The 15,822-nt window shown below is 34.2% G+C and overlaps 1 protein-coding gene across 1 annotated transcript in view; it reads right to left on the bottom strand.

Moving 5' to 3' along the window:
* Positions 1-15,822, bottom strand: part of Arhgap12 (Rho GTPase activating protein 12) — a 116,422-nt gene that overhangs the window by 43,654 nt on the left and 56,946 nt on the right. Inside the window, exon 4 of the mRNA XM_026402334.2 lies at positions 5,677-5,937. Coding sequence (XP_026258119.1) covers positions 5,677-5,937 — 261 coding nt within the window. The remainder of the gene's footprint in view (positions 1-5,676; positions 5,938-15,822) is intronic.

The following is a 15,822-nucleotide window of genomic DNA, read 5'->3' on the forward strand; positions in this document are numbered from 1 at the left end:
TATGTTCTCATTTAATGGCAAATTATCCTAATTCACTCAACCAAATGCTTATAAAAGAATACTGTAAACTAAACTTCAAAATAAGAAGTAATAATATTCAGAAAATTCAGATACAACGCAGAAAGATTAGAAATTCGATATGAAGTAATATAAGCATGCATGGACATGGCAGAGAAGTTAGAGGACTGAGAAAACAACAATTTTTGAAGTTTATTAACAAACAAGAGGTACCACTTTATTAAACTTAATTCCTTCAACAATTATTTATTAGTGTGATGACTCTTCCTATTAACCTTAGCTAAAATATTTTCTGCAATTAAACCTTACTCAGGCTATCTTCTACCACTATAACGTGGCCTAAAAAACCATGCTGGACAGTTTCTCAATGTTGTAAAGATATACCAGCCCTTATGTCAGTATGTTCACAAAAACTGACATAGAGAATTGTGCACAAATACTACATAAAGTAAGCTGTGTTTTGCAATGATAACACTTTTAAAAAATGGAAAACAGGGCAGGGGTTGTAGTTCAATGCTCGAGTATTTGCCAAGCATGTGTGAGGCACTGGGTTCGATTCTTAGCACCACATACAACTAAGTAAAATAAAGGTCCATTGACAACTAAAAAATGCATTAAAAAAAAAAGATTCTTCATTCCCTACCCCCTCCAGTAATTTTTTTTTTTGGGGGGAGGGACTTTTAGATGGGGCTGAGGCTATAGCTCAGTGATAAAGTGCTTGCCTGGCATGCAGGAGGCCCTGGGTTCAAATCCCAGAAACACACACACACACACACACACACAAAGTTTTAGAAACTGAAAAAAGAAAAGTGTCATTTAATTAGTAAAATTAAGAGATAATTAAAATCACAAAATCAGTTTTTTAATGAACATAACTTTTTAGTTGACAAAATGCACATCATAATTTTCCAATTTTTATAAAGTAAAATATTATCTTCAGCCATAAAAAGTAACCTCTAATATTTTGGTATGTTTTATTACACTGTAGAATCAGGAGAAGCTTTAAGATCTTGATATCTACAGCTAGAAAACAGCTGTTTGATGACAGTTTATCATTTAGGTGGGTGACTGGCACAATAACTTTGGGGTATATTCTGCAGCAAATGTGCCCTTAAGAAAGATGAGGGGGCTATCATATGCATTTCATATAAAAAAAAATGGCAGGGATGTATCTCATCTGGTAACCTGGATGAAAACAGCTGATTTTCTTAAATTTTTTAAAAAATTATTAATGAGCTGGATAGGCACGGTGATGCATGCCTGTGATCCCCAAATTAGGAAGGCTGAGGCTGAAGGATTACAAGCTTGCGGTCAGCCCCAGCAACCTACTGAGGTCCTAAGCAACCTAGTAAGACCCTGTCTCCAAAAAAATAAAAAGGGCTGGGGATATAGCACAGTGGTAAAGCATCCCTGAGCAATCCCCAATATCTATCAATCAACCAATCCATTCAATCCAATTATCAAAGAGCACGAGGTTAAGAGTTAGCCATGGGGGTACACACCAGTGATTTGGAATGCTGAGGTAGAAGGATCTCAAGTTCAAGACCAGCCTCAGCAACTTAATGAGACCCTGTCTCAAAAAATAAAGAGTTTGGCATGTGGTTCAGTGGTTAAACATCCCCCAGGTTCAATCCCTGAGAGGGAGGGAGGAAAAATGACAGACTCAGAGGTCAAAAAAGCAAGAATCCAGAGTGTTAAATAGAATAAAAAGCCTGGCTGTCTCCTTGAAGGCATTTTCTAGGCCCCACATAAGAACATTAGTTATTGGTTTTTAAGGCGATGAAGAAGTGTTGGGGAACCAAAGTCAGGACTACCAAAGTTGGGAAACTAAAAGGATACCTCATAATTCAGAGCTGGGACCACTCCCTCTGCAAAGAATTCTACCCACAGTTTATGAGTGAGCTGGAAACAAATCCTTTCCCTTTATTCTACACTAGAGAAATCACAGAATCTTCCCCAATAACTGGGAGAGAAGGCAGAGTGCTTAAACACAAGGCAGTCTTATTACAATCCAAAATTACTACCACCCAGATGGTGTGTGAAAACTATAGTTCAAGATTTAGTTTTAAATATTCATGGGATACTAGGTTCTCTGGGCATCTGGCAGAAGCAAAAGCAAATCCTCTCTGAAGAAACTAACTTTCAATTCATTAAAGACTTCCTACTTATGAATTTCCAAGAACTATAATCTCAACTAAAAGACACACACATATTAAAAAACTCTCACAATGAAAGAGTAGGCAAAAAAAAAACCAGATGTAATAATTAGGCTTTCAAAAATTTTATGTACTAGGATTAACAAAATATATATATATAAGACTAAAGAGAGAGATGACAAATAAATGCAATATATGATCCATCACTGCAAAGAAACAACTTTATAGGCTAATACTTGACAAATGAAAAACACTTGACTATAATCTTTGCATTATAATATGCCAATATTAAATTCTGAGGTTTGATAAACGTAGTTTTTGCTGGAAAATATGCTTGCCCTCAGGGAATAAAAAACATTGTCAGCTTCAAATTGTTCAGAAGAAAATTATGCACGTTTGTGTGCATGCTGGGGAAATGGAGGAAAGGAGAGAGAAAGCAAATGTGACAAAATGTTAACAACTGGTAAATCTAGATGAACGTATGGTATATTGATGCTCACTCTATTATTCTTGCAACTTTTTGTAGGTTTAAGCTTTTTAATGTAAAAAAGATGGGGAAACTCTTCCAAAGAAATAAGATAATAGTTAAAAATTTTTTAAGTATTAGTTTAACATCAAAAAAGGAACAGATAAAAAGAAAATAAGTGAACAGGAGTGAGATCTGGGAACACTGAGAATGAAGCTCAGGCAAACAGAACAAGCACAATTAAACATTCATCTAACAAAAGTTCTAGAAGAAGAAGAAGGAGGAAAAAATGTGGCTGAGGTGATATTCCTCAGCACTTGCAAGAACTGGTGAAATATGGGACTCATTCAATTCAAGAGTTCCAAACAAAGTCCTATCATGAAATAAAAAAGATACCTTCACCTAAGTCATATCATAGTGAAACTGCAGAAACAAGATCATATATATAAACTATATCTATCTATCTATCTATATATATATATGTTTAGTTGTTAATAGACTTTTTTTTGTTGTTTATTTATATGCAGTGCTGAGAATCAAACCCAGTGTCTCACACATTGCCAGGTAAGTGTGCTACTGCTGAGCCTGAGCCTGAGCCTGAGCCTGAGCCTGAGCCTGAGCCCGAGCCCGAGCCCGAGCCCGAGCCCCAGCCCCAGCCCCCAGAAACAAGATCTTAAAAGCTACCAGTAAAAGAGAAAAACTACTCTGAAAGAATAAAATGACAGTTCCATTTTCAGCTCAATAATGGAAGCCAGAAAACATGAGAATAAAATCTTCAATGAACTAGGAAAAAACAAGACTTCAATGTGGAATTATATATCCATAGAAAATAGTCTTCAAAAATAAAAGCAAAACAAATTTCCAGAAAAAAGACAAAGATGCTCATGGGAGATTTTATGAGCATGTACAACAGACAGGAAAAAGTAAGTAAAGAAAATAAAGTAATAAAATTGAGGATTAACATCAAGAATCATCATGTATGACAATAAGAGGGCTAAGAATAGAAACAAAATATATAACAGCAGCAATATAGTTTTTGCAAGGCTTTAAAGAGTCAAGAGGAAATTGAAAAATGTTTAGGCTTTGATACAGACACTTATTAAAATATCTAGGGCAGAATTTCTCTGCACATTGCTGACACTCAGGACCACATAACCCTGTGTTATGGAAAGCTGTTATTTACTGTTGGATATTTAGTTAAATCTCTGGCCTCTCTCTACACACTACACAAAATCCCCTCACCAAGAGAATCAAACAGTCCCCGACCAATGCCAAATGTCCCTGGCAGGTAAAAATCACCGCAGGTAAGAACCATTGTTTTAGGATAACCACTACAATAAAAAGCTTCTGAGTTAAGATAAAAGTGAACGCTTGCTCCCTCCCAAACATCCCTAAAACACAAAGCCACACGGACAGGTAGGACACAAAAAGAGCCAAGAGTCAGCAAATGACCAAAAAGCTTAACTCTTCATGCAGGAGAAAGCAAAATCTAAACTGGCAGGCAGAGGAAATGGGAGCAAAGGCAACTCAATAAGTTTACAGAGCAGAATCTACAAACAGCTTAGGAACTGACAGTATTAGGCATCTAGGGAACAGATGGGTGAAGGCAGTGGCACTACAAAAAGTAGGTTCAAACTGCCAGAATCCCCTTCATCATGCCCAGCAACTAGGTGTGTACTCTTCCCTACCCCAGCAGAGGGTATGGAAGTTTATCCCATCTATGAAGGAGGGGAGGGGGCAACGTTCTCAGTTGAGAGACAATAGACACAAGTGGGACATGTGTGCCACAGAGACAGAAGACCAAGAGACCACCTGAAAACTGAATGCAGACCCCAAGACTTTGGCAGTGCTTATCTTCTAGGCAGAAGAGCTAAAGACTTCTATGGAGAATGATTAATCCAAATGGAAAGACCCAAAGATTTTAACCTGGGAGGAAACTTCCAGGAAATCAACTTACTCAGAGTACCAATCAAGTGAAGTTTAAAATGCTTTATAATGGTAAAAGAGTTTCAAATATTTCTAGTCTACAATTTGAATAAAATTTTTCCTAATTTTCTTATTACAATTAAGCATGAACAATTTCTCTCATGACTTTTGCTTTCATTCTTGAACACTGAAAGTTCGCAGCAAATCAAGGCTATAAATAACCAACTAAAAAATAGGACAAGAAGGGAGTTAATAACTACAAAGAGCTTTAGATTCTGCTAAATGCAGGACGTGTTACCTCACTGCTACAGCCCCTGCCTTCCTGGAGCTACGTGTTTTTGTTCACTGTTTCCTGGAACTGCAAGTGTCCCTTGCAAGGGCAGGGCTCTGATCCATGAAAGAACAAGATTTCACTCCATTCTATCAATCTTACCAACCTTTCTCCTGCACATCTAAACAGTCCCAAGGCACCTTATCAGACCACTAAAACGAGGATTCCTCAAAATATATAACTAGCCATTCTCTACACCACCCTACAAGATATGTGGGGGAATGAGAAACAAGAGGGTGAAAACTCTATTTATTAGAGAAAATAAAGGTTTTAAAGTAAATTATACTTACAGAATGGTCTAATTGTAGCAAAGGAATTATCATTACTTCCCCACATAGAAATAAAAGATTTATTTATGACAAGAGAGTGAGCTTGATACCATACTAAACCAATAAAGGAAAGTATCAGTTTTGAATAGTTGAATAATTTGTTTCTATTTATCTGGCTAGGTACATCATTTATTTTCTTCTTTTTCTGAAAAATGTGACTGGTTTGTGCAGTAAGTTAGTATCTTCTAATGTAAAAGAAAGCATTGGCAGCAGACAACTTTGATTCAGTTCTAGAATCAGAAAGTACACTATAGTGTTATTTACTAGTTAGCGATTAGGACATTACTAGCATTAACACAATGAAGCTTGGAAAGAATTTTTAGTGTTGTTAGAGATTTAAGTTTTCTACCCTACTGATACCAAGAAACTAAACTATTCAATTATTTTGTTTCTGAATAATGAAAAGAGAAAATGTGGTGACTCACTGGTTGACTCCTTAATTACTCATACCTCTTGATCTCCTGGACTTTGGAAATCTTTGCTTATGTTTGCATCCCGAGTCCAGCGGGGTGGCTTCCAAGTTCTTTCCTGTGTTCCTCGGTTATAGTAGTAACAACGCCCTGAACTATCTTTATGAGTTTCCCATTCTCCATTAATCTGAATTGCTGGGCTCCCAGGAAGTGGGGGAACAGCAGACTGGGATATTTTCAGTTCTTGTAGATTAGCATACACAGGAGAGTCTGGCCTTCCTTGATTTGGAGGTGTAGTTGCCTGTAAAATAAAAATTTTAAATCTCATGTTTAAAATGGTATAACATTTACAAGGAGATTTATAAACAGATATATTAATTCACTTTAAAACACAGAAAGGATAAAAGTGGTAAATTAAAAAGGAAAAAGAAACAGACAAAAAAAGAAAAAACAGTTATGTGGGTATGTATATGTGTATATATCTATGTGTATAAACACATAAATTAAAAAATCTCCTAAGAAATAATGACTTCAGTTTTAATAATTATAGACTGACTGAAAATGAATAAATAAAAACTATAAGCAGAATCCAAAGTGTATTTAATATTTTCCTTTAGCCTGAAAGAACACTCGAGTAAGAACTTTGGATTCTAGTTCAATATCTGTCACTAAAAAATTATGATGTTGGGTAGATCACTTTGCCTCTCTGATAGTGATTTTTTAAATCTCTATATGTGAAAGAATTGAACTAAAACAGCAAAGTCTTCTTTGGCTCTAAAATAATTTTAGAACCAAACATTTTTGGCAAATTTTTAAAACATAAAAAAATCTAAAAAAAAAAATAAATAAAATGTCTTACACATGGGTAGCTCAGCTTTTATTTAGAAAACTCCTAAAAGAAAGATTGTATATTCTAAGTTCTAATGTTAAATTAGTAATAAAAGCAAAACATAAAAGAATAAAACCTAAGAATTTCTCAATTATAATTTCTCAGTGGCCATAAACAAATCATTTAATTTCTACTTAGTTTCCTTGTGAGTTTTATAACTGTAGAAGAAGAATTAGCAGCAATACTGATTAAGACATTTACTCTTAATGGGTTTTAATTTTTGTTTTTAAATATTTCACTAGATGTCAGTAAAGAGCAAAACACTTCTCCATACACTTTGCTTAAAGATACTGTACACAAACATCCAGTTGCTGAAAGGAAAAAAAGCTCAGATCTGAAAACCATTTATATTACACACTGGTATTTACGTATGTATCTCCCATTTACAACCTCACCACCATGGACATCTGGAGACAGATCTTTCTGTGCTGTGAGGACTATGCTGTACACTGTGATATGTTCACAGCACACCTGGCCTCTGCCCACTAGATGAGAGCGGCACATATACACTAACCTCCATGTGAAAACCAAAGTCTTTACTCACGGCCAGATGTTCTCTAGGGACAAAACTGGGGCTTGGTGAGAACTACTGCTTTACCATATAAATCCTAAAATTATATTCAAATGTTCCATTACCTTGGTCATGTATCTATAGTTTTTGAATGCTTAAAAATGCTGAATTTAAGGGTGGGATAGTTTTGTGGTAGAGTGCTTGCCCACCAGGCACAAGGCATTGGGTGAACCCCCAGTAGTGCCCCCAGCCTCCACCCCCCAAAAAAAAACACCCTGAAATTTAAAATGGAAATATGAAATTTAAATTTCACTGAAATTTAAAGTATTTCAACTTCTAAAATAGTCTTTGTGTATAAAACAGTTTTAATGAGTCTAAGTCATAGAACAAACTTTAGAAAGAAAAATAACTCAAAATACAAACACATGTAAAATGGATACTTTTGGTTTTTTTGCACATGATAGTTACGCAAGTATTACATTTGATGATGCAAATTAGACTATTTTCCTAAAAATGGTAGTTTTGAATTTACCACCAACTAGTATCTTTCTACAAAGAAAATATATTCATGAAGACACATATCCATTTATTTCTCTTACAGATTAACTTCATATTCTGGTGAAGTAGTCATAACAATGCTTTCTGACAAAAATATATTCTGCTAAAATAATAAATAACCCTATGTATAGTAATTCACCTCTCAGAACTTTTTTTTAGAGATTTTAATTCAGTAAGTGTTAAAGGAGTTCTTACTTTGCTCCTGATTCTTGATTAAAACTTGGAGGAACAACAGGCATTTTAAAAATTATGTTTATGGACAAATTCTACTAAATCTTTAGGAACAACTAATTCCTATGTGTTTTTTTTCCCTGTGTTTTAACCAGCTCAAACTGTTTTTCCAACTAAAATATTTCAGCATAGTCTATAAGACCAGCATAATTTTGAAACAAAAGAGCAGAAGAATTTAAGAACCCTATAAATGCATCTCCCTTGCAAATAAAGATGGAAATATCCTAAATAAAATACTAATAATAAACCCAACATTATATTAAATAAATTGGGGAAAAAAACGGAGATGTTAAGAAGATTGTTTTTAGGAAAGGAATCTCATACAGTAATTCTTTAGAATTACAGATTAACATGATAATCTCCACAGATGCCAAGAAAGCATGATTTAGGATAAAATTCTTAGCAAGTTAAAAATAGTGATGCTTCTTTAATTTTCCATTAAAAAAAATTAGTATTTAAAATAAGCATCATAGTTAAAAGAGAGAGGAAGCACTTTTAAGTACCGTGGAGTACACCTGTAGTCCCAGAAATTCAGGAGACTGAGTCAGAAGGCTCCCAAGTTCAAAGTCAGCCTAGAAAATGTGTGGGACACTGTCTCAAAATAAAATAAAGTAAAATAAAATAAAACAGGCTGGCGGTGTAGCCCATGGGTTAAATCTCCAGTACCAAAAATGATCATCATCATAATCAATATCTAAATTACCGAGTCCACGAAAACTACTAGAAAAGTTTAATAAATGGGCCTGATGCATACAATCCAATCAGCTTCTCATACATAACGAAAAATAAGAATACGTAACTGGGGGGAAAAAAAACCTCATTTGCAATAGGAAAAAAAAACCCAAAAAACAAACATGCTTTAAAAGAAATGTATAAAATAGAACAAGAATACTTATAAAAATTTCATCTGAGGTCTGGGGTTGTAGCTCAGAGGTACTGTGAGTGCTTAACATACACAAGGTTGAAGTGCCACCAAAACATTCCTCTGGAAACTAAAAATTAGACTTCAAGAGATAAGTTTTTCTCATTTAGAAACAGTTTAAATTTATAAACATTCTAATTCTCCAAAATTTAAACTACAGATTCTATAAATTCAATGCAAAATTCAGCTTTTGGTAGTGTTTGTATGTATTAACACAACAGTAGCAGTTTATAAAATTTGTTAATGAAAAAAGAAACAAATGTGACCAAAAGTATGCAAACACAAATGCTTCAATAAAAGCACTTGGAAGTGGTTAGCTATGATAAAAAGAAAAGAAACTAAGAAAATATCCACATTTCTAGTTTGGGAAAACCAGTAAAGGAAAGTGAAACAAACATCATTTGAATGCATAATAAACACAATGCTAGAGCTTCAATAATAAATAGGAGAAAAATGGAAGAGACCTGAAAACAAATGACTAAGCATTTGTAACAGCAAAGCTGGGGAGATAGGAGGCAGCATAAAAATTAAGGAAACAGCATGATACAGTCAGGGAGTAATGCATGTGAAAGGAGCAGCAAGAGACAGTTCTAAGTGACAAGAAAGAGTGTATATGCCATATTAAAAAGCATAGATGTTATTCTGCAGCATTTAGGGAACTACTAAGACTTTAAGCCAGAAAGTACATTATGATCGGAATTTCAGAAATTCTCTAGGTTTTAGAGGGAGACCCAACTAGAAGTAGAGATTAGTTGAGGGTTGGTACAATAAATAATACACACAGAAAATGGAAGACAGCTGCAATAGGACAAGATAATAGGAATGAAGAAGCAGGCCAGAGTAAAAAAATAATCAGAAGTTAAATTAACATGCAGGCTGGATGTTTATTTAAGTAAGTTTGTTAGGGTGGTACTTTTAACAACAGATTGATGTCAAGATAAAGAATAAACTGGCCATGTGTGTATAATGTGTCAAAATACATTCTACTGTCATATATAACTAAAAAGAATAAAGTGAATATGGTAGCACATACTTGGGAGGCTGAGGCAGGAGGATTAGAGCTAGAGGTCAGCCTCTGCAATTTAGTGAGATAAAGGACTAGAGATGTACCTCAGTGGCAAAGTGTCCCTGGGTTCAAAGTTCAAACCCCAATCCCAAAATAAATAAATAAAGATAGCTAAGTAAATATTCTCTCACTCTTTTCCCTGCATATACATGTGGAGTTTATAAAGAGAGGGATGAAGAGGGTTTTATTTAGATTCTATTAGGTTGATAAACCTTTTCAAAATCCAAGCAGAAATGCTCATAGATTGTTAGACATATAGATTTAGAACTCAGTATAGAAATAAAAAGTTAAATTACACGCAGGCTGAATAACATGAATGTAAAAGTCATGGGCTTATAGATAGAGGTCAATAACTTAAAGAATGAGAGCATACAGAATAAAAGGAAGATAAGATAACCTGGAAAATACTAAGCAATTGTTTTGTGAATTAAATAAGAAGTTTAAAGGTAGCACATGTTCTAGCATGATGATTTATATTGCTATTATAAGTATTAATGCAACCAATATAATTGAGGGTCCAGAAAAAGAAAAAGAATCCAGTGAAGGAGACAGAGAGTCAGAAGTAGAAGGTAGAAGTAGAAGTAGAAGGCAATATTTGAAAGTCAGTGAGAAGAAAAATTTCCAAAAAAGGGAGAACTGGACAATATTAAACTAAAAGACTTCAAAACAATCATTTGATTTAGCAATTAAAAAAGTCATTAAAGAATTCAGCAATCAGCCATGAGGACTGAAAAATGCCTTCCTATAATAAAAAACTAAAAAGTAAATAAAGAGTGGGAAACAAGTATTTTGAGGCACTGTATAATAAGCAGCACAGGACTGTGGTTCCTCAGAAGGGAAACAGGTGAATCCTACCTCTCCCAGGCTTTGTACCTGGAGGCAGTTTCCAGAAATTGGATCAGGAAGAGAAAATTCAGAGCCTAGCAACCTTCGCCAATGGACGGGACAGAGTACTTTATTATTTTAAAAGATATACTGGGAATAATATAACATGAAAAAAATTATGTAATCAGTGACTCCTCAAAATTGGAGGGTAATTCTTTAAAACTGATCCAGAGAGGTGATGTCTGTCTGAACTCTACACATTCATCAACAAGTCTGACAGCAATACATACAGAAGAGGTTTACTGAAAATGAAAAAAAAAGTTAGCTTTTTCATTTCTGTCCCTGTTAATAATTTTTTATAAAAAACTTTATTATTGCTAATAGTTTTTGAAATACTGTTTGTTCATTTGCTATTAGAAACAGTTTCTAGCAGAAGACTCTGTTAACTTATTAATTAAATAACTCTACACTTATAATCAGTTTACATCTAATTTTAAATGGGTACAGAAACAACAGAAGATTATTCAGTATCTGTACAATGCTATACTTTAAATTCTAACAAAAAGAAACTATACATGTTTATTATCAACTGCCCAAATCACTGGGAAGATTCAAGGCAACTGGCATTGATCACTCAACAATTTTCCTTGAGACACTTGAAAATATAAATTCTTGATATTAAAAAAAAAAACAGTGTTCACTACTTTTTAAATGTACACAAACTTAATGTAAATTACAATAGGAACAGTTATAAAATAAAGCAATATTTTCTCTAGAGAACAAAACACAACTTATTTAATGAAGATACTCAATGCTGGTAAAAAGTGGGATATAACAACTAGTTTTACTGCTGGTAACTTTAATTAGCACACTCTTTTTGAAAAAGTTGGCAGTGTATTTTAAGAACTCCTAAAAATATTTTTAGAACACTGAGAAAAAGGAAAAAAGTTATAGTTGCAAAAAATGTTTTCCTAACAAAGATGTTTATTCCAGTGTTATTTTTCAGAATCCAACTGAACATCCAACAATAGAAGAATAGTTAATACTTCCTTTTATGTAAGAATCAAAAAAAGGTATGAATGGTTTCTTAGTAACATGTTAGATAAAAACTTTTATGATGTTAAGAAATATAAAATATACAGTACAAGTCCAATTAAAATTTTAAAGTAAATGAAGAAAATCTAAAACATTATCAGTTTTGTCTAATATTAGGATTAGGTGTGATTTTTTTCCCTACATTTTTCTTCTCTTTCCAATTTTATTATAATAAGAATCAATATGTTTAGAGTTTGGTTAGGGATCAGAATCTGGGGCAAAAAAGGCACATGCCTAGCCCACTGGACTCATAAAAGTGACAATAATATTTTTTAACACCAACTAGTATTTTTAAAAGATGGTCGTTACATTATCTCTATTAGAGTCACCTGGGGTTCATATTAAAATTCTTGAGCCATATCCTAGAGTTACTTGGGGTAAGAAAGTAGTAGCATGAGGTGTCAATCTACATTTCTGAGTTTCCTATGTGATTTTTATGTATATTATTATTGAAAAGACACTGGTAAATGTAAAGTTTCTAGTGGACTGAAGGCAAACCTGTCCTAGGGACCAATAAATTTATATTATGAGAAATATAAAAGACAACTTTAAGTATTAAGTTCTCACCACAAGTTGCTCCTTACTTTGCAAATGAGTCAAAGGAAGGAGTTAAAACAAAAGAATAAGCAACAAGGAGTATTTCCAATAAATGAATAAAAAAATTTGCTTTCTAACATTTATGAAAAGAACTCTGTTCATGAATTGTCACCAACAAAAATAAATAAATTTTGCACACCAGGAAAAAAAAATGAACCTTTGAGAACAAACAAAAAAAGTTAATTTTATTCCAGTGTTATTTTTCAGAATCCAACTGAACATCCAACAACAGAAGAATGGCTAATACTTTCTTGAACTATATCTGTCATTAATTAAAATTAAATTGGGACTAGCACCTCTGCACATGTCCCAATTTTATATTTAAAAAAAGACTTGGCCTGTTCCACTTTAACTATATATAGATAGATCCAATAATCCTTCCACTATTTGCAGAAGGAAAAACTGGGGAAACTATATACATAAGAAGGTAACTGTAAATTCAGATTGCACCTGGATCCCTTCTTTTAATAATACCCCAAATATGGAAATTTGTAAACATTAAGAAACGTAAAAGCTTTGGCACTGGTTCAAGAATTGCTTCTGTAACAAACTTTAGAGAATGGCAGAATTCACATTAAAGAACTACACCTGTTGTTAATTAAACAAAATATACTACTCAATATTAATCCTTCAGATAGTCACCTTACTATAAATGCATTTGTTTATTTTTATATTATGCAATAGTATAAATCTCTACAGCCAATAAGCAGACTTTTAATTTAGATTGACGAGGAAAAAAAATCCTAAAGTGTTAGGCTTCAGTTTCTTTTGTGTGTGGGGGGAGAGGGTTGTGGTGGTGGGGGTGTGCTAAGGATTGAACCACAACCTTGTGCATGCTAGGCAAGTGCTCTGCCTCTGAGCTATGACCTTAGTCCCAAAATTAGATTCTATTTCAATTTGTGTTCTTGTAATTTAACTGCTTAGACAAGGTCTACTTCACAATCATTGTTTTTTATTATTGTAACTGGGCAAGTTAATAGCAATAATAAAGGGCAGAATGAAAAAAGCATCTCAACAAGCCAACATTGAATTAACATAGGACTAAAATTGTTTTACCTTCAAAGATACAAATTGCATAGCAAATTCAATTGGACACTTGAACTTTCCAAAGGACAGTTTTCACTTAAACCAAGTTTTTTTTTTTTTTTTTTTTTGGTGTGTGTGTGTGTGTGTGTGTGTGTGTGGAGGGGGGACATTATCCTTCCTCTGTTTAATAATTTTGAAATATTTATAAAAATTTACAAATTCTTATTATGTTCATATCTTAAAGCACTTACCCTGCTGAGGTTTCAAACCCTATAAAGTACAGTGCTATTTTCTTTGGTTTAACTAACATTGAAAATACAACAGTCCCTTTCTTTAAAGAGCCAATATCCTAGTAAAGAGGAAAGAGACAAATTAAAAAATCAGCGCCCTCTCACTTGCAAAAGAACCCTACTGCAGAGTAGTGTGGCTAAGGGCTACAGAGAGAACTGTGTATACAATGCTCTAAAAACAGAACCAAAAGCAGCACTGAAGTGAGCAGGGCATTCAGGAAAAGGTTCAGAGCTCCAGAGGCTTCAATAAATCTGTAAAGGAAAAAAGGAATATGCCAAGGGAAGTGATGAAGAGCATTCCAAGTACATGCTTACCTGACATATAAAACAAACACACAGACACAGACACAGACACACACACACACACACACCTAACAGTCTTTCAATCAGGAACCATAACTGTAACTAAATTCCACACTGTGATATCCTTAATGATGGTTTTCATGATAAGCACATGAATACTCAAGGCTGCCCAATATACTACAGGATTTGATACCTTAAATACATATATTCACATGCTGAGCCTTTGTTAGCCTTTATCTTTCAACTTGCTGTCCTCTCCCTCTCCTTGTATCACCTTAACCAACAACATGAACAATCTCTTTGCACCATTTCACCCTCTTCCCTTGACACAGATGATAATAAAGCAGGTCCCAAACGGAAAAGCTGTATGGCCTGACAAGTTATTTCTAGAAAGCCATACACAAACATACTCCTGAAGTCATTTCTCTGCTATCAACCCTCAATAACAGCTGCAAACTGACAAAAGTGCAATCATACCATGCTATAAACATAACCACCGCTGGTAGTTACAGACTTTCAGTACCTACAGGGTGTATAAGAGTTGGCTAACACCACAGCGAAAAGTCCTGGGTAACATGGACCAAAACACGCACCAGTCATGGAAGTGCATGGTTAGGAATTTCATCATAGGTAAAAGTTTTGCCAAAAAAGAACAAATAAAGAATTTCCCCTTCAAGATCAAGGCTACATCTTGGCAACCACATTTTCTGTTATGCTCTCACATGCTTCCTTTCTTCTACCCTTACTGCTCTGCCACTTATTATTAGAATACTTATAACACTATACAAGTAAAACCTAGGTTTATTTTTTCTACTTTTCCCTCTAGAATTTGATTATCTTTAAAGCAAAAATGTTTGTCTTATTTATCCCTTAATCTTCAGAGCCTGGTTTCACACCTGCACAAATAAGCCCTCCAATATGTTCCTGGATGAAAACTACTTTATTATAACTAAAAAAGCTATTGTGAATCCACACGCTAAAATTAATTCTCTCCTCTGGATTTTACAGTCTCCTTGGGAAATCTACTTGATTCCATTGTTTAATAAGGCCTAGATCTCCCCAAACTCCTCACCTTAATCCACAGTCAGGTATTCTAAAAAACCTACCAACATTGCTATTCCACATAAAACTCAACTCATTACATCCTCTGCCTCAACCTTTTTCCTTAACATACCACCCCATAATATTAACTACCTAATCAAAAATACTAGTGTCATTAACTACCTAATCAAAATCTGAAAGTCATTTTGGGTCTCTTTACTTTATCTAATAAAGTTGTGCTAATTCTCCACTATAATGTTATCTTGAGTTCCTTCTTCTTCTATCCCAAGATAACACTTTTCTTTTGCTAAGTGACTCCAATCATCTATTGAGGTCTAGAGCCCCCATTACTCTGTCGAATCGATCTTCTTGGTATGCTATTTTCTAAAAACACAAGCCTGGCCTTATTACTCACCTGCTTAAAAAACACCAATGAATATTTCACAAACTACAGAATCAGTACAAATATCACAGGGAATCTGAGACTATTTTTAAACACTCCAGTTCTAAAACAAAATTTTTTCTACCTCACTTATGGTCATTCTCTTAACATTCTTCACTCCCAAGCCCTAGGCTGTTCACAATTCTTTTATTCATTCACACTATTTTTCTTCCATACCTTGAAATTTTTACCTCTATCTGAGATGTCCCATCCCTAGCCACAAACCAGCAAACCACACTCATTTTGAAATCAACAAGATGGCTAGGCTTGTGTCTCAGTGGGTAGAACAAGTGCTTAACACACTAGAGGCTATAGGTTCCATCCCCAAAACAAACAAAATACCATGAACAGGAATAAAACAAAACAACCCCTGAAACCAGAAACAAAACA

Source organism: Urocitellus parryii, chromosome 9 (assembly GCF_045843805.1).
Source record: "Urocitellus parryii isolate mUroPar1 chromosome 9, mUroPar1.hap1, whole genome shotgun sequence".
NCBI classification, from domain to species: Eukaryota; Metazoa; Chordata; class Mammalia; order Rodentia; family Sciuridae; genus Urocitellus; species Urocitellus parryii.